A 23942-nucleotide genomic window follows, 5' to 3' on the forward strand; every position below is an offset into this window, starting at 1 on the left:
GTTGTGTTTGACACCAAAAGCAACGATACCAGCGATGTTTTACACTGGTAACCAGGGTAAACATCGGGTAACTAAGCGCGGGGCCGCGCTTAGTAACCCGATGTTTACCCTGGTTACTAGCGTAAAATGTAAAAAAAACAAACAGCACATACTCACATTGCGTCCCCTGCAGTCTGCTTCCTCCTCTGACTCAGCGCCGCAAAGTGAAAGTGAAAGCAGCACAGCGGTGACGTCACCGCTCTGCTCTCACTGTACGGCGCTCAGTCAGTCAGGAAGTGGACGCAGGGGGACGTGAATGTAAGTATGTGCTGTTTGTTTTTTTTACATTTTACGCTGGTAACCAGGGTAAACATCGGGTTACTAAGCGCGGCCCTGCGCTTAGTTACCCGATGTTTACCCTGGTTACCAGGGGACCTCGGCATCGTTGGTCGCTGGAGAGCGGTCTGTGTGACAGCTCTCCAGCGACCAAACAGCGACGCTGCAGCGATCGACATCGTTGTCGCTATCGCTGCAGCGTCGCTTCGTGTGAAGGTACCTTTAGACTTTTGTTGTCTGCAGTACAGAGTTTTCAGAACTGATTTTAATATATTTACAGAGACAACATAAAACTTTTTTTTGGCACTTACAAAATAAATACCGTTATGTCTTGTAATGGTATTTTCTTATCAAACCCAAAAGTGGCAGAACCTAGTGGCAAAATTCTTGGTTCCTATGGACAGTTCAATAGGTCACCCTGAGGAAGGTGTAGTTAGTAATATGCACTGCTCTTGTTCATAGGGATAAAAGTAAGGAGTAGAGGCAATTTACAGTGCCTTACAAAAGTATTCGGCTCCATGGACTTTTCCACTTTTTCCCACATATGCTTCAAACATAAAGATACCAAATGTAAATATTTGGTGAAGAATCAACAACAAGTGGAACATAATTGTGAAGTTGAACGAAATTTATTGGTTATTTTAAATTTTTGTGGAAATTAAAAAACTGAAAAGTGGGGCGTGCAACATTATTAAGCCCCTTTAACTTAATACTTTGTTGCGCCACCTTTTGCTGTGATTACAGCTGCAAGTCACTTGGGGTATGTCTCTATCAGTTTTGTACATTGAGAGACTGAAATTCTTGCCCATTGTTCCTTGGCAAACAGCTCGAGCTCAGTGAGGTTTGATGGAGATCGTTTGTGAACAGCAGTTTTCAGCTCTTTCCACAGATTCTCGATTGGATTGAGGTCTGGACTTTGACTTGGCCATTCTAACACCAGGATGCGTTCATTTGTGAACCATTCCATTGTAGATTTTACTTTATGTTTGGGATCATTGTCTTGTTGGAAGACAAATCTCCGTCCCAGTCTCAGGTCTTTTGCAGACTCCAACAGGGTTTCTTCAAGAATGGTCCTGTATTTGGCTCCATCCATCTACCCATCAATTTTAACCATCTTTCCCTGAAGAAAAGCAGGCCCAAACCATGATGCTGCCACCACCATATTTCACAGTGGGGATGGTGTGTTCAGGGTGATGAGCCTTTACGCCAAACATATCATTTGGCATTGTTGCCAAAAAGTTCGATTTTGGTTTCATCTGACCAGAGCACCTTCTTCCACATGTTTGGTGTGTCTCCCAGGTGGCTTCTTGCAAACTTTAAACAATACTTTGTATGGATATCATTGAGAAATGGCTTTCTTCTTGCCACTCTTCCATAAAGGCCAGATTTGTGCAGTGTATGACTGATTGTTGTCCTATGGACAGACTGTCCCACCTCAGCTGTAGATCTCTGCAGTTCATCCAGAGTGACCATGGGCCTCTTGGCTGTATCTCTGATCAGTCTTTTCCTTGTTTGAGATGAAAGTTAGAGGGACGGCCGGGTCTTAGTAGATTTGCAGTGGTATGATACTCCTTCCATTTCAATATGAACTCTTGCAAAGTGCTCCTTCGGATGTTTAAAGTTTTGAAAATCATTTTGTATCCAAATCCGGCTTTAAACTTCTCCACAACAGCATCACGGACCTGCCTGTTGTGCTCCTTGGTCTTCATGATGCTCTCTGTGCGTCAAACAGAACCCTGAGACTATCACAGAGCAGGTGCATTTATACGGAGACTTGATTACACACAGGTGGATTATATTTATCATCATTAGGCATTTAGGACAACATTGGATCATTCAGAGATCCACAATGAACTTCTGGAGTGAGTTTGCTGCACTGAAAGTAAAGGGGTCTAATGATATTGCACGCCCCACTTTTCAGTTTTTGAATTTCCACAAAAATTTAAAATAACCAATAAATTTCATTCAACTTCACAATTGTGTTCCACATGTTGTTGATTCTTCACCAAAAATTTACATTTGGTATCTTTATGTTTGAAGCATGATATGTGGGAAAAGGTTAAAAAGTTCCATGGAGCCGAATACTTTTGCAAGACACTGTACTTAGCTTGTGGTTGGGATAGTAACTTAGGTGACTAAGTCAGTCTAAGAAATCTCTACTTTATTATTTACGTACTGGAAAACATTTGAAAGTTTGAAGATTGAATTCTTGCCAACTCCATTGACATACACGTGGACAACTAAATTGCGCATGTAATGAGCGCTGATTAACTATAAACAGTCATGGCCAAAAGTATTCACACCCCTGAAATTCTGTCAGATAATACTCAGTTTCTCCCTGAAAATGATTTCAAACACAAATTCTTTGGTATTATTATCTTCATTTAATTTGTCTTAAATGAAAAAACACAAAAAGAATTGTCCTAAAGCCAAATTGGATAAAATTCCACACCAAACATAAAAAAGGGGGTGGACAAAAGTATTAGCACTGTTCGAAAAATCATGTGATGCTTCTTTAACCCCTTCATGACCTTGCCGTTTTTTGCAATTCTGACCAGTGTCCCTTTATGAGGTAATAACTCAGGAACGCTTCAACGGATCCTAGCGATTCTGAGATTGTTTTTTCGTGACATATTGGGCTTCATGTTAGTGGTAAATTTAGGTCGATAATTTCTGAGTTTATTTGTGAAAAAAACGGAAATTTGGCAAAAATTTTGAAAATTTCGCAATTTTCACATTTTGAATTTTTATTCTGTTAAACCAGAGAGTTATGTGACACAAAATAGTTAATAAATAACATTTCCCACATGTCTACTTTACATCAGCACAATTTTGGAAACAAATTTTTTTTTTGCTAGGAAGTTATAAGGGTTAAAATTTGACCAGTGATTTCTCATTTTTACAACAAAATTTACAAAACCATTTTTTTTAGGGACCACCTCACATTTGAAGTCAGTTTGAGGGTTCTATATGGCTGAAAATACCCAAAAGTGACACCATTCTAAAAACTGCACCCCTCAAGGTGCTCAAAACCACATTCAAGAAGTTTATTAACCCTTCAGGTGTTTCACAGCAGCAGAAGCAACATGGAAGTAAAAAATGAACATTTAACTTTTTAGTCACAAAAATGATATTTTAGCGAAAAATTTTTTATTTTCCCAAGGGTAAAAGGAGAAACTGGACCACGGACGTTGTTGTCCAATTTGTCCTGAGTACGCGGATACCTCATATGTGGGGGTAAACCACTGTTTGGGCGCACGGCAGGGCTCGGAAGGGAAGGAGCGCCATTTGACTTTTTCAATGAAAAATTGGCTCCAATCTTTAGCGGACACCATGTCGCGTTTGGAGAGCCCCCGTGTGCCTAAACATTGGAGCTCCCCCACAAGTGACCCCAATTTGGAAACTAGACCCCCCAAGGAACTTATCGAGAAGCATAGTGAGCACTTTAAACCCCCAGGTGCTTCACAAATTGATCCGTAAAAATGAAAAAGTACTTTTTTTTCACAAAAAAATTATTTTAGCCTCAATTTTTTCATTTTCACATGGGCAACAGGATAAAATGGATCCTAAATTTTGTTGGGCAATTTCTCCTGAGTACACCAATACCTCACATGTGGGGGTAAACCACTGTTTGGGCACATGGTAAGGCTCGGAAGGGAAGGAGCGCCATTTGACTTTTTGAATGAAAAATTATCTCCATCGTTAGCGGACACCATGTCGCGTTTGGAAAGCCCCTGTGTGCCTAAACATTGGAGCTCCTCCACAAGTGACCCCATTTTGGAAACTAGACCCCCCAAGGAACTCATCTAGAGGCATAGTGAGCACTTTAAACCCCCAGGTGCTTCACAAATTGATCCGCAAAAATGAAAAAGTACTTTTTTTTCACACAAAATTTCTTTTAGCCTCAATTCTTTCATTTTCACATGGGCAACAGGATAAAATGGATCCTAAAATTTGTTGGGCAATTTCTCTTGAGTATGCCGATACCTCATATGTGGGGGTAAACCACTGTTTGGGTGCACGGCAAGGCTCGGAAGGGGAGGCGTGCCATTTGACTTTTTGAATGGAAAATTAGCTCCAATCGTTAGCGGACACCATGTCGCGTTTGGAGAGCCCCTGTGTGCCTAAACATTGAAGCTCCCCTACAAGTGACCCCATTTTGGAAACTAGACCCCCCAAGGAACTTATCTAGATGCATAGTGAGCACTTATAGCCCCCAGGTGCTTCACAGAAGTTTATAACGCAGAGCCGTGAAAATAAAAAAATAATTTTTCTTTCCTCAAAAATGATTTTTAGCCCAGAATTTTTTATTTTCCCAAGGGTAATAGGAGAAATTGGACCACAAATGTTGTTGTACAGTTTGTCCTGAGTACGCTGATACCCCATATGTGGGGGTAAACCACTGTTTTGGCACACGTCGGGGTTCGGAAGGGAAGTAGTGACGTTTTGAAATGCAGACTTTGATGGAATGCTCTGCGGGCATCAGGTTGCGTTTGCAGAGCCCCTGATGTGCCTAAACAGTAGGAACTCCCCACAAGTGACTCCATTTTGGAAACTAGACCCCCAAGGGAACTTATCTAGATGTGTGGTGAGCACTTTGAACCCCCAAGTGCTTCACAGAAGTTTATAACGCAGAGCCGTGAAAATAATAAATGTGTTTCCTTTCCTCAAAAATATTTTTTTAGCCCAGAATTTTTTATTTTTGCAAGAGTAACAGGAGAAATTGGACCCCAAAAGATGTTGTCCAGTTTCTCCTGAGTACGCTGATACCCCATATGTGGGGGTAAACCACTGTTTGGGTACATGCCGGGGCTCGGAAGGGAAGTAGTGACGTTTTGGAATGCAGACTTTGATGGAATGGTCTGCGGGCATCATGTTACGTTTGCAGAGCCCCTGATATGCCTAAACAGTAGAAACCCCCCACAAGTGACCCTATTTTGGAAACTAGACCCCCCAAGGAACTTATCTAGATGTGTGGTGAGCACGTTCAACCCCCAAGTGCTTCACAGAAGTTTACAACGCAGAGCCGTGAAAATAAAAAATCATTTTTCTTTCCTCAAAAAAGATGTTTTAGCAAGCAATTTTTTATTTTCACAAGGGTAACAGGAGAATTTGGACCCCAATATTTGTTGCCCAGTTTGTTGTGAGTACGCTGATACCCCATATGTGGGGGTAAACCACTGTTTGGGCACACGTCAAGGCTCGGAAGGGAAGTAGTGACATTTGAAATGCAGACTTTGATGGAATGGTCTGCGGGCGTCACATTGCATTTGCAGAGCCCCTGATGTGCCTAAACAGTAGAAACACCCCACAAGTGACCCCATTTTGGAAACTAGACCCCCGAAGGAACTTATCTAGATGTGTGGTGAGCACTTTCAACCCCCAAGTGCTTCACAGAAGTTTATAACGCTGAGCCGTGAAAATAAAAAATAATTGTTCTTTCCTCAAAAATTATGTTTTAGCAAGTAATTTTTTATTTTTGCAAGGGTAACAGGAGAAATTGGACCCCAACAGTTGTTGCCCAGTTTGTCCTGAGTACGCTGGTACCCCAAATGTGGGGGTAAACCACTGTTTGGGCGCACGTCGGGGCTTGGAAGGGCGGGAGCACCATTTGACTTTTTGAACGCAAGATTGGCTGGAATCAATGGTGGCGCCATGTTGCGTTTGGAGACCCCTGATGTGCCTAAACAGTGGAAACCCCTCAATTCTAACTTCAACACTAACCCCAACACACCCCTAATCCTAATCCCAACTGTAGCCATAACCCTAATCACAACCCTAACCCCAACACACCCCTAACCACAACCCTAACCGCAACACAACCGTAACCCTAATTCCAACCCTAATCCTAACCCTAATCCCAACCGTAACCCTAATCCCAACCCTAACCACAACTGTAACCCCAACACACCCCTAACCCTATCCGTAACCCTAACCACAAGCCTATTCTTAACCCTATTTCCAACCCTAGCCCTAATTCCAACCCTAACCCTAAGGGTATGTGCCCACGTTGCGGATTCGTGTGAGATTTTTCCGCACAATTTTTGAAAAATCTGCAGGTAAAAGGCACTGCGTTTTGCCTGCGGATTTACAGCAGATTTCCAGTGTTGTTTTGTGCGGATTTCACCTGCGGATTCCTATTGAGGAACAGGTGTAAAACGCTGCGGAATCCGCACAAAGAATTGACATGCTGCGGAAAATACAATGCAGCGTTTCTGCACGGAATTTTCCGCACCATGGGCACAGCAGATTTGGTTTTCCTTAGGTGTACATGGTACTGTAAACCTGATGGAAAACTGCTTCGAATTCGCAGCGGCCAATCCGCTGCGGATCCGCGGCCAATCCGCTGCCAATCCGCTGCAGATCCGCGGCCAATCTGCTGCGGATCCGCTGCCGATCCGCTGCGGATCCGCGGCCAATCCGCTGCCGATCCGCTGCCGATCCGCGGCCGATCCGCTGCCGATCCGCTGCCGATCCGCTGCCGATCCGCTGCGGATCCGCGGCCGATCCGCTCTGTGTGCACATGCCATAACCCTACCCCTAACCCTAACCCTACCCGTAACCCTAACCCTACCCCTAGTTCTAACCCTAACCCTAGTGGAAAAAGAAAAAAAAATATTTTCTTTATTTTATTATTGTCCCTACCTATGGGGGTGATAAAAAAATAATAAATAACCCCCCCCCTTTATTTTGATCGCTGTGGTAGAACCTACCACAGCGATCAAAATGTACCTGTAACGAATCTGCCAGCCTGCAGATTCGGCGGGCGTACTGAGCATGCGCCCGCCATCTTGGAAGATGGCGGCGCCCAGGGAGAAGACGGACCGACTTCGGGAGGATCGGTAAGTATGAGGGGGTGGTGGGGGGGTGGATCGGAGCACAGGGGGGGGATCGGAGGACGGGGGGAGCGGACAGGAGCACGGGGGAGCGGACAGGAGCACGGGGGAGCGGACAGGGGGACGGAGGGGGGTACCTGACAGAACGGAGGACTGGGGAGGAGATCGGGGGCGGTGGGGGGGGGCCAGTACATGATTTCCAGCCATGGCAGATGCTATTGCAGCATCGGCCATGGCTGGATTGCAATATTTCACCATTTTCATAGGTGAAATATTGCAAATTGCTCTGATTGGCTGTTGCACTTTCAACAGCCAATCAGAGCGATCGTAGCCACGTGGGTGCAAAGCCACCCCCCCTAGGCTGAAGTACAACTCCCCCTCTCCCTGCAGATTGGGTAAAATAGGAATTAACCCTTTCACCCGATCTGCAGGGATGCGATCATTCCATGACGCCGCATAGGCGTCATGGGTCGGGAAGGGGTTAATTTGTGTAATTAACAGCACCTGTAACTTACCTGTGGCACCTAACAGGCGTTGGCAATAAATAAATCACACTTGCAGCCAGTTGACATAGATTAAAGTTGACTCAACCTCTGTCCTGTGTCCTTGTGTGTACCACATTGAGCATAGAGAAAAGAAAGAAGACCAAAGAACTGTCTGAGGACTTGAGAAACCAAATTGTGAGGAAGCATGAGCAATCTCAAGGCTAAAAGTCCATCTCCAAAGACCTGAATGTTCCTGTGTCTACCGTGCGCAGTGTCATCAAGAAGTTGAAAGCCCATGGCACTGTGGCTAACCTCCCTAGATGTGGACGGAAAAGAAAAATTGACAAGAGATTTCAATGCAAGATTGTGCGGATGTTGGATAAAGAACCTCGACTAACATCCAAACAAGTTCAAGCTGCCCTGCAGTCCGAGGGTACAACAGTGTCAACCCGTACTATCCGTCGGCGTCTGAATGAAAAGGGACTGTATGGTAGGAGACCCAGGAAGACCCCACTTCTTACCCCGAGACATAAAAAAGCCAGGCTGGAGTTTGCCAAAACTTACCTGAAAAAGCCTAAAACATTTTGGAAGAATGTTCTCTGGTCAGATGAGACAAAAGTAGAGCTTTTTGGGCAAAGGCATCAACATAGAGTTTACAGGAGAAAAAAAGAGGCATTCAAAGAAAAGAACACGGTCCCTACAGTCAAACATGGCGGAGGTTCCCTGATGTTTTGGGGTTGCTTTGCTGCCTCTGGCACTGGACTGCTTGACCGTGTGCATGGCATTTTGAAGTCTGAAGACTACCAACAAATTTTGCAGCATAATGTAGGGCCCAGTGTAAGAAAGCTGGGTCTCCCTCAGAGGTCATGGGTCTTCCAGCAGGACAATGACCCAAAACACACTTCAAAAAGCACTTGAAAATGGTTTGAGAGAAAGTACTGGAGACTTCTAAGGTGGCCAGCAATGAGTCCAGACCTGAATCCCATAGAACACCTGTGGAGAGATCTAAAAATGGCAGTTTGGAGAAGGCACCCTTCAAATATCAGGGACCTGGAGCAGTTTTGCCAAAGAAGAATGGTCTAAAATTCCAGCAGAGCATTGTAAGAAACTCATTGATGGTTACCGGAAGCGGTTGGTCGCAGTTATTTTGGCTAAAGGTTGTGCAACCAACTATTAGGCTGAGGGTGCCAATACTTTTGTCTGGCCCATTTTTGGAGTTTTGTGTGAAATGATCAATGTTTTGCTTTTTGCTTCATTCTCTTTTGTGGTTTTTCATTTAAGACAAATTAAATGAAGATTATAATACCAAAGAATTTGTGTTTGCAATCATTTTCAGGAAGAAACTGAGTATTATCTGACAGAATTGCAGGGGTGTGAATACTTTGGCCATGACTGTAGGAAGTCAATTGTCATTCAATTGGATATGATGATCAGAAAGGGGCTTTGTCCAAAAAAAATAATTTGTGCAACCGTATCCCTATTCTGTCATACATTTCACATTATTATCAGCAGCACATCTCTGGTTTAAACAAATATATATTTGTTCCGTGTTAGCCAGTAGATTTCAGAATATATGCATGAGGTTGGAAGAGAAACATTTCCTCATGTGCTGTATAAGATTTATATATATCAGGAACCCACAAGCACAGATTATCTGTCACTTTAAAGGAGTTTTACATATGGCGATGATTGAACAAACACTCAAATCTGCTCAGTATTTAAAGGACAAAATGGTCACTTGTCGTTGATTATATTTTGGTATGCAGGTATAAAAATGATCATTGGTCAGCAGCTAAATATTAAAATTTGAGAGTCCTCAATGGTTGATAGTAGTCACTTACAATCCAAATCTGGAGGTGCTAAGGGGACCTGCACGGAAACTACAACCTTTATTACTAAAAGATGCTCAATTAAAATATATATTTCCTGACCCTACACTTCTGTGTTTTAAGTAGCCCCCAAATCTAGAAAGAATCATTGACAGAAGCTCGCTGTCCTCTCCAACAGTTACAGGAACCTTTCCCTGCAAGCAAAAAAAAATGTAAAAAAAAAGGACTGCAAGATCCATTACAGCTGCATCACATCTAATGTAGTGTACTTAATTATATGTACCAAATGTCCATCTGGGAGTCTGTATGTAAAAAAAATAAGGACAAAACCTTAGAACAAGGATGAATCCTCATTGCCACACAATAAAAGGAAAAAAGGATAGATCTACCTGTGGCCAAACACTTTTGTAGCCCTGATCACATCATCATTAAACTAATGGTGTTGAAAGGTAACTTCACATCCCAGAGAAAGAAGAGTCTGGGAGTACAAACTTATGACAACCTTTGAAACACTCAGAGCTGGAATGAATGTGTGGCATGGATTTATGTCTTTCTATATCAACTAAGGAATGTACTCCTCAGACCATTTGGGGGCATCATAACCCTGGAACCGACCTCAATCCCAGGACAATAAAACTTCACACTCTTTGTTTATGAACTGCTCCAATATTTACAGCCACATCTGTTTCTCCCCTTCCCATATTAAGAGTTCTGCTTCATGTCACTTGTCTTATCTATTGCATTATTCTTATGTCATGTTGTGTATAAATATGTGACTCTTCAGATTTTGTGTTATTCTGTGCCTGATAAAGAGACTCAAGTAGTTTCGAAATCTTGCAATTTGTTACCATTTTTTCAGCTAACCATTAAAAGGTATCAACCACTGAGGACTCTCAAATTGTAATATTTTGCTGATGACCACTGACAATTTTTATACCGGCATACCAAAATATAACCAATGACAAGAGACCGTTTTGTCCTGTGAATACTGCACAGGTCTGAACATTTGTTCAATCATCGCCATGTGTAAAATTCCTTTAAAGAAACAGATAATCTGTGCCTTTGGGTTCCTAAAATATAAATCTTATCCAGCACATGAAGAAATGTTCTCTTTTCCAACCTCATACATATTCTGAAATACTGCATAATGGCAAGGTTGTATAGTGTGCTATCACAATGAAATATGGTTTATAGAAAAAGTAGAGGTCATTTCTAAAATCTGGTTGAGTCAACGTTATTGAGTAAAAGTCTGGAAAATAATTATGTGCATACATGTTTAATAAGTACTATATGTACTAAACATTAAGATGTCATTTTATATGAGATTAGCATCTTCAAATAGCTGTGGGTCAGATTAGCCCTGGTTTAAATTAGGGAGTTTCTACACTGATATCATACAAATGCTACACTTTATCATGATACACTTCAGTTACGAGCCAAACAAGTGCGTCCTACATATAACTTATTCTAAGGCTTCTTTCACACTTCCGTCGGCAGGCGGCCGTCAGAATGCATCGATGCGACGTATTGACGGATGTCTTAAAAATAGTGGAAAACGGATGCAACACATCCAGTTTCCAGACGGATGCGTCGAATTATGCGCTACATGAATTTGAATGTCTAAAATTCGAGAGAGAGAGGCCATCCGTCACGATCCGTCGCTAATAAAAGTCTATGGGAAAATACACGATCCTGCAGAAAAATTTGCAGGATCCTCTTTTTTCAAAAATCAACGGATTTCGACGGGAGCTGAAAGACGGAAGTGTGAAAGAGGCCTAAGAATTATTTTCCGAGTGTTTAGTCATATCTGTCATACATCATGCATTGCAAATGTGTCCTTTATTGCAAGACCTCATTGAGACGTATGTTTTTCATGTACGTATTTTATTTGCCTCTTTCACAGAAAGAATACATACTCATTATAATCTATGGAGATGTTGTCTTGTCCGGGTTTTTCGATAGACCATGTGTACCCGAAAAAATCAAAGAGACATGTCTGTTTTTCATTACTGTCATGAATCAAAGTTGATGAAAATCTGATCCAAAACACTGATGAAGCTCGGACCATTTTTTCTTTTTTTGCAAACCAGAAAAATCACTTTAAGGCCGGGATCACACATACGCGAGATACGGCCGAGTCTCGCAGGTGAAAACCGAGCTCTAGCGCTGGCACTCCAGAGCGGAGCGTGCAGCTCCATGTATTGCTGTGCGGCTGCACGCTCTGCTCCGGAGTGCCGGCGCCAGAGCTGGGTTTTCACCTGCGAGACTCAGCCGTGTCTCGCGTATGTGTGATCTCGGCCTAAGGGTACCGTCACACATTGAAATTTCCATCGCTACGACGTTACGATTCGTGACGTTCTAGCGATATCGTTACGATATCGCAGTGTCTGACACGCAGCAGCGATCAGGGATCCTGCTGAGAATCGTACGTCGTAGCAGATCGTATGGAACTTTCTTTCGTCGCTTGATCACCCGCTGACATCGCTGGATCGTTGTGTGTGACAGCGATCCAGCGATGTCTTCGCTTGTAACCAGGGTAAACATCGGGTAACTAAGCGCAGGGCCGCGCTTAGTAACCCGATGTTTACCCTGGTTACAAGCGTAAACGTAAAAAAACAAACCGTACATGCTCACCCGTCGGTGTCCTTCAGGTCCCTTGCCGTCTGCTTCCTGCTCTGAGTGCCGTCCGGAAAGTGAGAGCAGATCACAGCGGTGCTGCGATCTGCTCTCACTGTACGGCTGCACTCAGAGCAGGAAGCAGACGGCAAGGGACCTGAAGGACACCGACGGGTGAGTATGTACTGTTTGTTTTTTTACGTTTACGCTGGTAACCAGGGTAAACATCGGGTTACTAAGCGCGGCCCTGCGCTTAGTTACCCGATGTTTACCCTGGTTACCCGGGGACTTCGGCATCGCTCCAGCGCCGTGATTGCAACGTGTGACCGCAGTCTACGACGCTGGAGCGATATTCATACGATCGCTGCGACGTCACGGATCGTGCCGTCGCAGCGATGAAAATTTCAATGTGTGACGGTACCCTAAGTCTAATTTTTATGATATACACCCAATTCATACACAGATGTGCAAAAATACAGACATGGCAAAAATACATTTGCAAATGTGCTCTTTGTGTCTAAAGATCTTTAAAACCTTAAAAAAAAGTATTGACTTTAGTTAAAGCAACACTCCCATGAAACTTTTTATGTCCTTATGTTTTGTTTTTTGGCGACATATTATACTTCATGGTAGTGGTAAAATTTAATCGATACCACTTGCGTTTATTTGTGGGGGAAAAAAATGGAAATTTGGCAAAAATTTTGAAAATTTAATCAATTTTCAAACTTTCCATTTTTGTGCCCCTAAATCAGAGCTATGTCATACAATATAGTTAATAAATAACATTACCTACATGTCTACTTTACATGAGCACAGTTTTGGAAACAATTTTTTTTGTTAGGAAGTTAGAAAGGTTAAAAATTGACCAGTGATTTCTCATTTTTCCAATAAAATTTACAAAACCCATTTTTTTTTTATTGGACCACATTACATTTGAAGTGACTTTGAGGAGCCTATATGACAGAAAATACCCAAAAGTGACACCACTGTAAAAACAGCACCACTCAAGCTGTTAAAAACCACATTCAAGAAGTTTATTAACCCTTCGTGAGAACTGAAGCAATGTGGAAGGAAACAATGAACTTTAACTTTTTTCACCAAAAAATTACTTTTAACCGAAACTTTTTATTTTCACGAGAGTAACAAGAGAAAATGGACCACAAAAATTGTTGTGCAATTCCTCCTGAGTACGCAGATACCCCATTTGAGCGGGAAATCTACTGTTTGGGCAAACGGCAGGGCTCAGAAGGGAAGCAGCACACTTAGATTTTTTTGAATGAAAAATTGGCTGGAATCGACAGCAGACGCCATGTCGCATTTGGAGAGCCCTTGATGTGCCTAAACACTGAAAAACCCCTACAAGTGACACCATTATGGAAACCACACCCCTCAAGGATTTTATCCAGGGATATAGTGAGCATTTTGAACCCACAGGTATGAAACAAAATTCAGTAACAATATGCTGTCATATTGAATATGTCATCATTAGTGTTGAGCGCAAGTGCTCGCTACTCCAGTTTGTGTCGGGTGCTCAGGTATGCACTGAATGTCGTGGGTGCTCGAGTGACAAGCTCGAGCATCTGCACCACGTGTTTTGAGGCTTTTAGACACCCCAAAAAAATGTGGGGATCCGCAATACTCCGTGCATAACTGAGCACTTGACATAAATTCGAGGAGTGAGCATTTGAACACAACACTAACCATCATTTTTTCTTACTTTCGAAAAAAAAAAAATGTCTAACTCCTACCCCAACTCTAACTCCAAAACAACCCCAACCCCTAACACAACCCTACCACTAACACAACCCCAACCCTAACACAACCCCAACCCTACCAGCGAAGAATATTTATTTTATAATTTATAATTTTTATCTAACTAAGGGGGTAACAAAGGGGGATTTTTTTCTTTTGATCACTGTGATAGGGCCCATCAGAGTGATCAAAAGGAACTAATAGGAAAAACTCCCTACTGTTGCCAGGTACAAGCAGGCAGATCTGGGTTTTTTTTCAAGAAGATGATGCGGAGGTCCAGGGGACGGAGCAGGAGGGCCCAGGGGATGGTGGAGGTATCGGAGGGTTTCGGTGGACCCCAATTCTCTCTTCTCTATTATACCATATCAGAGAAGAGAGAAATGAATTTAAAATCAGACTTTTTTCTTTGTGATCAATGTTATTCGGTGAAAACAGGAATCACGTGAGACCCCATAGATCTTCCGATGCTGGGGGGCACTATTCCCTTATTTCTCGGCGCCATTAAAAAGCAGCTCTGACGAATAAGTACCCTTAACTGCCGCAGTTAAAAGGCGTATCGCCGTCGATAAGGGGTTAATATACTCAACGATCACAGTCTTCCCCAGTTTTAATCGGTGTTCTGATTCTCTTCTTACTCACATGGCTGTAATCTCGACTCATCAAATCACACAATGCTATGTGTGAGCAGTATAATAATTTGCAATGTAATTCTATAGAGCATACATCCCAGTGTAGTCCGGACAGTCAGAATTGCAGTCCCTTGAGTGAGAAGAGGATCAAAACAGCACCAGGGAGGACAGCAACCAATGAGTATATTACTGGACTACACAACACTAAATAAACATTTACATAGGTTTAGGGCATAAAAAGTTTAATGGAAGTACTGCAATGCAATGTAATTTTAATTATACAGTAATAAGATTCAAGCTGACCCATCAGGGGATCCTCTAGTATAACTTAAGGGTCCAGTAGAAGACAACTCCATCTGGAGCGGACTTAAAGCTTTCCATACACATTTGATAGCTGCTGGATGAACAATGGCTCGGCAGGCAGACATCTCCCTAAACTCTTCCATTCATAGAAGTGCTCAAACTGGCATGCCCTCACTCTGCTGAGCACTCCTGAGTTCTCTGCGAGAGAGCTACTGCCCAACATCTTTGGCGGGGGCTTATCTCTAGAGAACAAAAGGACTGGCAGCCTGAAATTGGACATGCCGTATCCATTACTACCCCTATCATCTATTAGGGGCCCCCATACTCATTAAACTGGCAGCCAAGCCCATTGATATAGGCGGTTTCAGTCCATGTAAGTCTAATGTGTATGGGTGGCTTATGAGACAATCAATTGACACTAGGGTATATTATTTATGAGTTTGTTTTACAAATTACCAAGAAGATTTTAAAACTGCTTTATACATATGGATTAAATAGACTGAGGCATGCAGGCAAAAATAATTTCCTCTAGTGAGCCTGACACTTATCAGCCATTTTACTGCAAAGTTTTCTTTTCAGCATTGCGATTACAGAGAGAGTAGACAAAATGTCTACATGACTTCCACCTTATCTCAGAAATCTCTAGTTGTGAAAAACACCAGAAACATTTCCATCTATGTAACAATGGTGTTAGCATCTCTTGTTGTAGGATTTGTTTTATAACCTAACCAATAGCACAAAGTGCCCTGAAACAGCTGCTCTAAGCTCTTAATGTGAGCCCGGCTATATAGGAGTAATAAGGTTTGCTGTTTTCTGTTTCCAAAGGGAGTTTCTAAAATCTCCCCCAGGGTATATTTTACAAAGGACACTTTAGGACTTCATAAGTAGTCAGCATTATATTACATTAAATGTGTTACCAAATGAACAGATTTTATTTAAAAAGCAAGCAGTGTGGTCTGATAAAGAATAAAGATGATTTTATGATTTTTTTCTCTTTCTTAGCTCATGCTGGGCCCATTTTTAAAATAAAAAGCAGTGGACAACCCCTTTGTTGTTCCTAATAAACTTAAAAGGGGTGGTCTACTATTGTTTGGCCTATACTCATCTCCCGTGCCAGCACCGCTCTTGTGGTGTCGGTACTTGCTCTCCCCAGGGCTCTTGTGTGGTGTTGTGACATGTGACACCGGCGCCCAATCAGCGCTGTCGTCACTGTCCCCGCCTACGTGCGGATTGAACATGAAGATGAAGTCAGAGATCAGCTGCAGCCTGGACTTAATGTTCATGTTCAATCCGTACATAGGCGGGGACAGTGATGCCAGCGCTGACTGGGCACCGGGGTCGCATGTCACAACACAAAATGAGAGCCCTGGGACCTTGAGTTATGACACCGCGGGAATGGCGCCGGCACCAGAGGTGAGTATAGGCTTTATTATTTTATCAGGGCCAAGCATTTAGTTCCTAGTAGTGGACAACCCCTTTAAGTAACTAGAGAGGAAACTCTAGCCTCACTTGCTTTTGTATTGATTTCTTCTTTGAGAAATGCTTGAGTGAAAGATAAAAGTATAAGTAGTTTCTGCACTCACCATTAAATGTTTGACTCCACTTAAATCTGAATGAGAATCCTGCAAACAAACAGAAATACCTCTATGTGTTCAGTCAGCAAAGTTATCAGGTGTATCACAAGCATTCCAACAAAGCGCATTCCTGTGTTATCTAGCGCTCCTTCTCCAGGGTTACAAAGCCCGGCAGTGAGTGCTTGCTGGCAGGATTTAGCTGCTCCGCTAATGTTTATACAGAAATCATTTCTCAGGAGCTGTACCCAAAGTTATAATCTGCCGGGATGCCAAGCGGAAGAAATGTAGTGTCTAACTTCTATTTCATGAAAGAAAAATCAAGCTGAGCCCAACCAGTCTGGCATGTTGTTAGGCTTCACTGCCCTCTTCTATGCAGGTTAGGTGACATAAATGGGCTAGAATTTATTAATCAATGTACGGGGTTGGCATTCATGCTTGTGATTGGCTGTACAACACATGACAATTAAATGGAATCTGCAGGTGTTTACTATGGAATCTGAGAATAGAATAATGTAGAGCCTACTCCAAGGCTGTTTGGTGTTGTTTTTATAGAATTCCTGTTTTGCACATAACCCTGCCTGGCAGCTTCCTGTGTACACTGATAATTGTCAGCCAGCTGCCAATCAGTGGGGGCGGGCTTATACAGATTAGCCTGACTGCTGGTCATGTGAGACCTAGTCCTGTAGTGATAATCTCCTGCTGATATAACATTGGTGGTATTAAAACTACAGCACACAGCCTGACACATTGCTGGAATCAGGGTCTCAGCACGTACATTATGTCTGATTAAATAACAAAAACCTGGTGACAGATTCCCTTTAAATTACTACACCATCTTCATTAGCCACTTTCTGAGGAGGTCAAGTGAATGTGATTAAATGTGTCAAACTATGCCGGATGTCATTTTGTCCCTCACTTAGCAATCCAAGCAGATCATACTATTTAGGTCACATGGAGAGAGGTGAAGGTGGGTAATCAGATGGCACTGATGATGAGCTGCTCCATGGATGGACTGCCTACTAGACTTTTCTCTACTAGTGATGAGCGAACGTGCTCGGATAAGATGTTATCCAACCATGCTCGGGTGCTAACCGAGTGTTGGCATTCTCAAATAATATGTTCGAGTCCCCGCATGACTCAAGAGCTGCAACACATGCAGGGATTGCTCAAGAAACAGGCAATCCCTTATCCGAGCACATTCACTCATCACAATTCTCTGCCTTTGTCAGTACATGTGGGGGTTGCCTGGTTGCTAGGGAATCCCCACATGTACTCAGCCTGGCTAGTAGATGTAAATCATTCAGCTGCCGTGATGAAAACTAAATCTCCGAGCAGTCATAAATACTCGGAGATCACCCGAGCATGCTTGGGAAAACCCGAGCAACGAGTACACTCGCTCATCACTAATAACAACCCAAATTACTGCTAGATCAAATGCTGTTAAATGTCCATTAGATAGTCAACCCATTTAACCCACATAGTGCAATAATAAGTAAGCCTAATGTTAATGTAGATGTTGTGATAAAATTCAGTTTATATGCCCAAATTATCATAATTTGGAAAGATGGGTTTGGTTTCCTAGCTGCAAGATTTTTTTTTCTAAATTTTTTTGGGCTAGATTAAAGATATACAATTTTATTATTATGAGTGATGCGTGAAGGTGCTCCAATGATGTGTTATCTGAGCATGCTTGGGTGTTATCGGAGTATATGAGAATTTCAGCATGTTTGAATATCATGTTCGAGTGCCCGCAACACATGCGGAGATTGCCGGTTTCTTATGGAATCCCCACAAGTGTTGCAGCTGTCTAATAGCGTCAAAACATGCAGCCACAGGGACTCGAACATATTATTCGAGCAGGCCCAAGATACTGGGATAACACCCGAGCATGCTCAGATAACAAGTCATACGAGCATGCTCGCATATCACTAATTATTATGTCTCTAACTCGGTGCCTTTTTTTTTTTTTTTTTCATTTTATATTTTGTCCTACTTTTTACTTTTCACATGGATGTCTGAAATATAACTTATGAAGTCCTATCCATGCTATGAGGAGCTCTGGTAAATCTAATCAGTTTACAAATTGCCTACAAAGATTGTGATAATCAACACAAGTCCAGTGATTGGCAGAAAGAAATGTGATTGCAACAAAATGTGAAAATAAATGCTGCAAGGAGTGGAGAAGTGGTCCCAAAACCAGTGACTGTCCAGACAGCCACCTGCCTAAAGTTGGTGTCATTTTGCACCAGCTGGGTATTCGCAGGTTAGGGAGAAGCAGGGTGTTACATGACCAGAGAATCCGTGCCCCTGCATCATACAGTCTGGGATGTTAGAGGGTAATGTCCACCTGTCATTTTAGAGAAGGGTCACTGTTTATTATAAAATTGATAGGATGGATTCATGCAAAAAAATATACCGTACATTCTTATTTGTAGATTTAAGTGAAAATGTAATTTCCATCTTACCTCTTTGCCATCTTCTTTATGGAGACAGTAGCTGGTGCTTAGCACACATTCCGCACAACACTTCCCCTCAAAATGTACCAATTCTTCACCCTGATAAAAAAAAAAAAAAGGCAGATTGCTGCAGTGTGAAGCTTTTTTTTTTTGCTGAGGTCATGTTGCATTTTTTTTTTTAGTAAACAGAAACTCAATTGTGGAATTTAGATCTGATTTTATTTATCTTAAGGAGTAGCGTTTTGAGGCTCTCCATAAAGAAAAGCCAACTCAGCACATTACTGGAAAGCCTGTTCTCTGCATTTAAGCCGATATCTACACCAAAGGTTAATACAAACTGCTAGTGTGATAATGAGCACACATCCCACTGAGAAAAAAACACTTCGCAAACTCCTAGATACAAGAATGCACTCCCATATTTGTAGAAAATAACGTTTATTTCAGGATGTCAGAAAACTGGTATGTAACATATTGCTCAGAAAGTCGGTCACCCAAGAGAATTAGAATCCCACTCACAGTTCAACTTTTAAAACCATTGTTATTACCGTATTTCTTATTGCCTAAACCTGACCTAGTGATACTCTTCAGTGAAAAAACAAGGAATATTATGTGGGTGAAGCCATGCGACAGCTGAATGATGCTTAGGCTACGTTCACATTTGCGTTGTGCGCCGCAGCGTCGGCGCCGCAGCGCACAACGCAAACAAAAACGCGGCAAAACGCACGCTAAAACGCTGCGTTTTGCGCCGCATGCGTCGTTTTTGCCCGCAAGTTGGACGCAAAAAAAATGCAACTTAAAGCGTTTCTTGCGTCCAACGCTTGCGGCCATGCGGCGCAAAACGCAGCACAACGCATGTCCATGCGCCCCCATGTTAAGTATAGGGGCGCATGACGCATGCGGCGCCGCTGCGGCGCCCGACGCTGCGGCGCTGACCGCAAATGTGAACGTAGCCTTATACATATGTGAGACTGTCTAGAGATCCTACAATAGAAGCACAGAACACATTACAGCCTCTTTTACACAAAAGTATGCAAGTAATATTCTCTCCAAAAATTAGCTGAAACTTTATTTTTTTGTTAGTTCATCTAAATCCAATTGGTATTTCCTGCCAAAGTGCATAAAGTTATGTGAGATCCTCCGTGGAGAAACATCGTGGCAGGAAGTGGTTTGGTCATGGGACCTATGTTGAATGGTACTGGAGACCACTACTTCAGATATACCTTCATATTTGCTTGACACTAATGTATTGAAATGTTGGGCCCATGACCAGAAAACTCTGCGATCACATCCCATTGAGAACATGTGGTCAATCTTTTAAAAAAAGTGGATGGATAACAAAAACACTAATTAAGCAAAAATGGGTTGCCACCAGTCAAGACTTGCTGAGAAGATGATATCCAGCTGTCAGGGCGAACTGAAAAAGTCTTGGAAAATATGGGTGAACACTGTTGAGTTAAAGGTTTGTTGAGTCTTTACATAAACTTGATGTGTTTGTCAACAATAAAAAGTAAAAACTTAAGAAATGCTTATATATGTACTCCAGTAACCATAGAAACATCTGACTAAAAGATCTAAAAATACTAAAGCAACCGAGCTTTATGAACACCGAAATTTGTCAGTCTCAAAACTTTTGGCCATAATTGTAGGCTGGCATTAATTGAATATGTGAGCCTACAGTGATAGTATAGAAGCGGTGAGAACCTCTCTCAAGAGGTTACGCAAGGATGAGAGATGCACAAGCTATATCTGTGAGGTTCTTGGGATTTGTGCTTTTAAATATTGTGTTTCAGTTAGTGACCACCATTATGCCCAAAGCACTGGCACTGCAACGGGCACACCAGTGACATCCAAGTTTTCAAATTCAAGATTGGAAGAGTAATATGTACATAGTAGTTCTAATTAGTGTAGTAGCATAATTCTTCCTTCTTGGAAGTTTGGCCAAGTACAGACCAGAGGTTCTATGAATTGATGATATATAAATGAAAAAGTACTACGTATGTTGTTTACTGCTACTGTAGGTGATTGAAATGCCAATGTTATGGTCAGATGAGTAGACTGGATTGATGGCAAGTGGCATCCACCCTATGTAAGAGGTTTGCTGCCTAATGGCGAATTATCTAAGAAACTTTTACATATAGTATAGACTATATGTCATGCAAACGTGTAAGCATCAACTCATGAGGCTTTATAAAAGGAATGAAAATAGATTAGTAAAAAAAAGATTAAAGAGATTAAACGTTTTATGAAGGAGGACACTGAACAGACACAGTAGATGGTAATGTGCAGGCTACAATTAATTCTCTCAGTGGCATAGGAGTGGGATGTAGAATTAGATAATGGAAGACAGCAAGACGGACTTTGAATGCGAGATGCCTTCATTATTTTCCACCTAAAGAATGTTTGTAGGAGGATGAGGAAAAAAAATCTGCAACCATAAATACTCACATCTTCCCATTACCCTGGCAGTTGACTATACACAATATATGAGAAAATAACTCTGCATATGTTTCTCACTCCCATTTACTACATAAACATTCATGCCATTATAAAAGGTTTTCCAGGAAGGACTTTATTATGCAAAATGTAGCTTACAAGCCAGACACCGAGAATTTACAGCTCTAAGTGTATGCATTACTCGGTTCCTGGTAGTACCCATTATATTGGAAGTAAAAATAAACCTTATACAGTAGCTACCTTCTTTATCCAGCCATCTGTAACAACTTTTAGTCTCTTATCATATACATATCATTTATCATTGGCGGACACAAACAGAAAGTGGCCATTGTGCAAGAACGGTATTTGGGCATTTGCAGTCCAATAATGTATCTCTGACAAAAGCCACTTGTTTTGGAGGTAGAAGTTGCTCCCTTGCCTCTTGGCCCCTGTGCGGCTGCACAAGCTGGACTAATAGTGTGTTCACACCTGTCTTACAGTTATGGCCGAAAGTGCTGGCACCCTTGAAAATGTTCCAGTAAATAAACTATTTATCCCAGAAATTTACTGCAATTACACTATTTTTATACATATGTTTATTTCCTTTATGTGTATTGGAACAACACACAAAAAAACAGAGAAGGAAAGGCAAATTAGAGACATCATTTCACACAATACCCCAAAAATGAGAAGGACAAAATTGTTGGAACCTTTTCAAAATTGGGATAAACAACTTTGTTTCAAGCATGTGATGCTCATTCAAACTCACCTGTAACAAGTAACAGGTGCGTGCAATGTGAAAATCACACCTGAGACCAGATAAAAAAAAGGGAGAAATTGACTCAATCTTTGCATTGTTTGTCTATGTGTGTGCCACACTAAGCATAGAGAATAGAAAGAGAAGAAAAGAACTGTCTGAGGACTTGAAAACCAAAACTGGTCAAAAATATAAATAATCTCAACGTTACAAGTTCATGTCTAGAGATATTTTTTTTTTATGTTTTTCTGATGGGGGGGCCATGTGTCATGATCTCCATGGCCAGAGAACTAGCATAAGCCTCTATAGGAACAAGCTCTTGGAAGATGTAACTGTACTGACCATGAACTAAACCTACCGCATCATCTAGAAGTAGCCAGGTAGCATGTCCTACTTTTTATCCCTATATGCCCAGCGCCGGCCGGAGAACTAAATAATGCTAGCAGAGGGAAATATAAGACCTGACTCACCTCTAGAGAAATGCCCAAAAGGAGACAGAAGCCCCCCACATATATTGGCGGTGATATGAGATGAAACAACAAACGCAGCAGGAAAATAGTTTTAGCAAATTTGAGGTCCGCTTTCTAGATAGCAGAAGACAGAAAGCATACTTTCATGGTCAGTAGAAAACCCTAACAAAACACATCCAGAAATTACTTTAGGACTCTGGCATTAACTCATAATACCAGAGTGGCAATTCCTGATCAACAAGAGCTTTCCAGACACAGTAACGAAACTGCAGCTGTGAACTGGAACCAAAATACAAAAACAAAACATGGACGAATGTCCAACTTATCTAGTAGATGTCTGGGAGCAGGAACAAGCACAGAGAGGCTTCTGATAACATTGTTGACCGGCAAGCATCTAACAGAGAAGCCAGGTTATATAGCGACACCCAGATCTAATCAGAACAGGTGAACAGGGAAGATGATGTCACAAGTTCAATTCCACCAGTAGCCACCGGGGGAGCCCAGAATCCAAATTCACAACAGTACCCCCCCCTCAAGGAGGGGGCACCGAACCCTCACCAGAACCACCAGGGCGATCAGGATGGGCCCTATGAAAGGCACGAACAGATCAGAGGCATGAACATCAGATGCAGTGACCCAAGAATTATCCTCCTGGCCGTATCCCTTCCACTTGACCAGATACTGGAGTCTCCGTCTGGAAACACGGGAGTCTAGGATTTTTTCCACAACGTACTCCAACTCACCCTCAACCAACACCGGAGCAGGAGGCTCAACGGAAGGCACAACCGGTGCCTCATACCTGCGCAATAACGACCGATGAAAAACGTTATGAATAGAAAAGGATGCAGGGAGGTCCAAACGGAAGGAAACAGGATTAAGAATCTCCAATATTTTATACGGACCGATGAACCGAGGCTTAAACTTAGGAGATGAGACCCTCATAGGGACAAAACGAGAAGACAACCACACCAAATCTCCAACACAAAGCCGAGGACCAACACGACGGTGACGGTTGGCAAAAAGCTGAGTCTTCTCCTGTGACAACTTTAAATTGTCCATCACCTGCCCCCAGATATGATGCAATCTCTCCACCACCGCATCCACTCCAGGACAATCCGAGGATTCCATCTGACCGGAGGAAAATCGAGGATGGAACCCCGAATTACAGAAAAACGGGGAAACCAAGGTGGCAGAGCTGGCCCGATTATTGAGGGCGAACTCCGCCAATGGCAAAAAAGCAACCCAATCATCCTGGTCAGCAGACACAAAACACCTCAGATATGTCTCCAGGGTCTGATTAGTCCGCTCGGTCTGGCCATTAGTCTGAGGGTGAAAAGCAGACGAAAAAGACAAATCTATGCCCATCCTAGCACAAAATGTCCGCCAAAATCTAGACACAAATTGGGTTCCTCTGTCAGAAACGATATTCTCAGGAATACCATGCAAACGAACAACATTTTGAAAAAACAGGGGCACCAACTCGGAAG

The 23942-nt window shown here is 42.4% G+C and overlaps 1 protein-coding gene across 1 annotated transcript in view; it reads right to left on the reverse strand.

The window, feature by feature from the left end:
• Nucleotides 1-23942, reverse strand: part of FRAS1 (Fraser extracellular matrix complex subunit 1) — a 653238-nt gene that overhangs the window by 345535 nt on the left and 283761 nt on the right. The window contains exons 10-11 of the mRNA XM_077275534.1: nucleotides 18805-18894; nucleotides 16349-16387 (exon numbers count right to left, since the gene is read on the reverse strand). Of these exons, the coding sequence (XP_077131649.1) occupies nucleotides 16349-16387; nucleotides 18805-18894 (129 nt within the window). The remainder of the gene's footprint in view (nucleotides 1-16348; nucleotides 16388-18804; nucleotides 18895-23942) is intronic.

This window comes from Ranitomeya variabilis, chromosome 1 (genome assembly GCF_051348905.1).
Source record: "Ranitomeya variabilis isolate aRanVar5 chromosome 1, aRanVar5.hap1, whole genome shotgun sequence".
NCBI lineage: Eukaryota > Metazoa > Chordata > Amphibia > Anura > Dendrobatidae > Ranitomeya > Ranitomeya variabilis.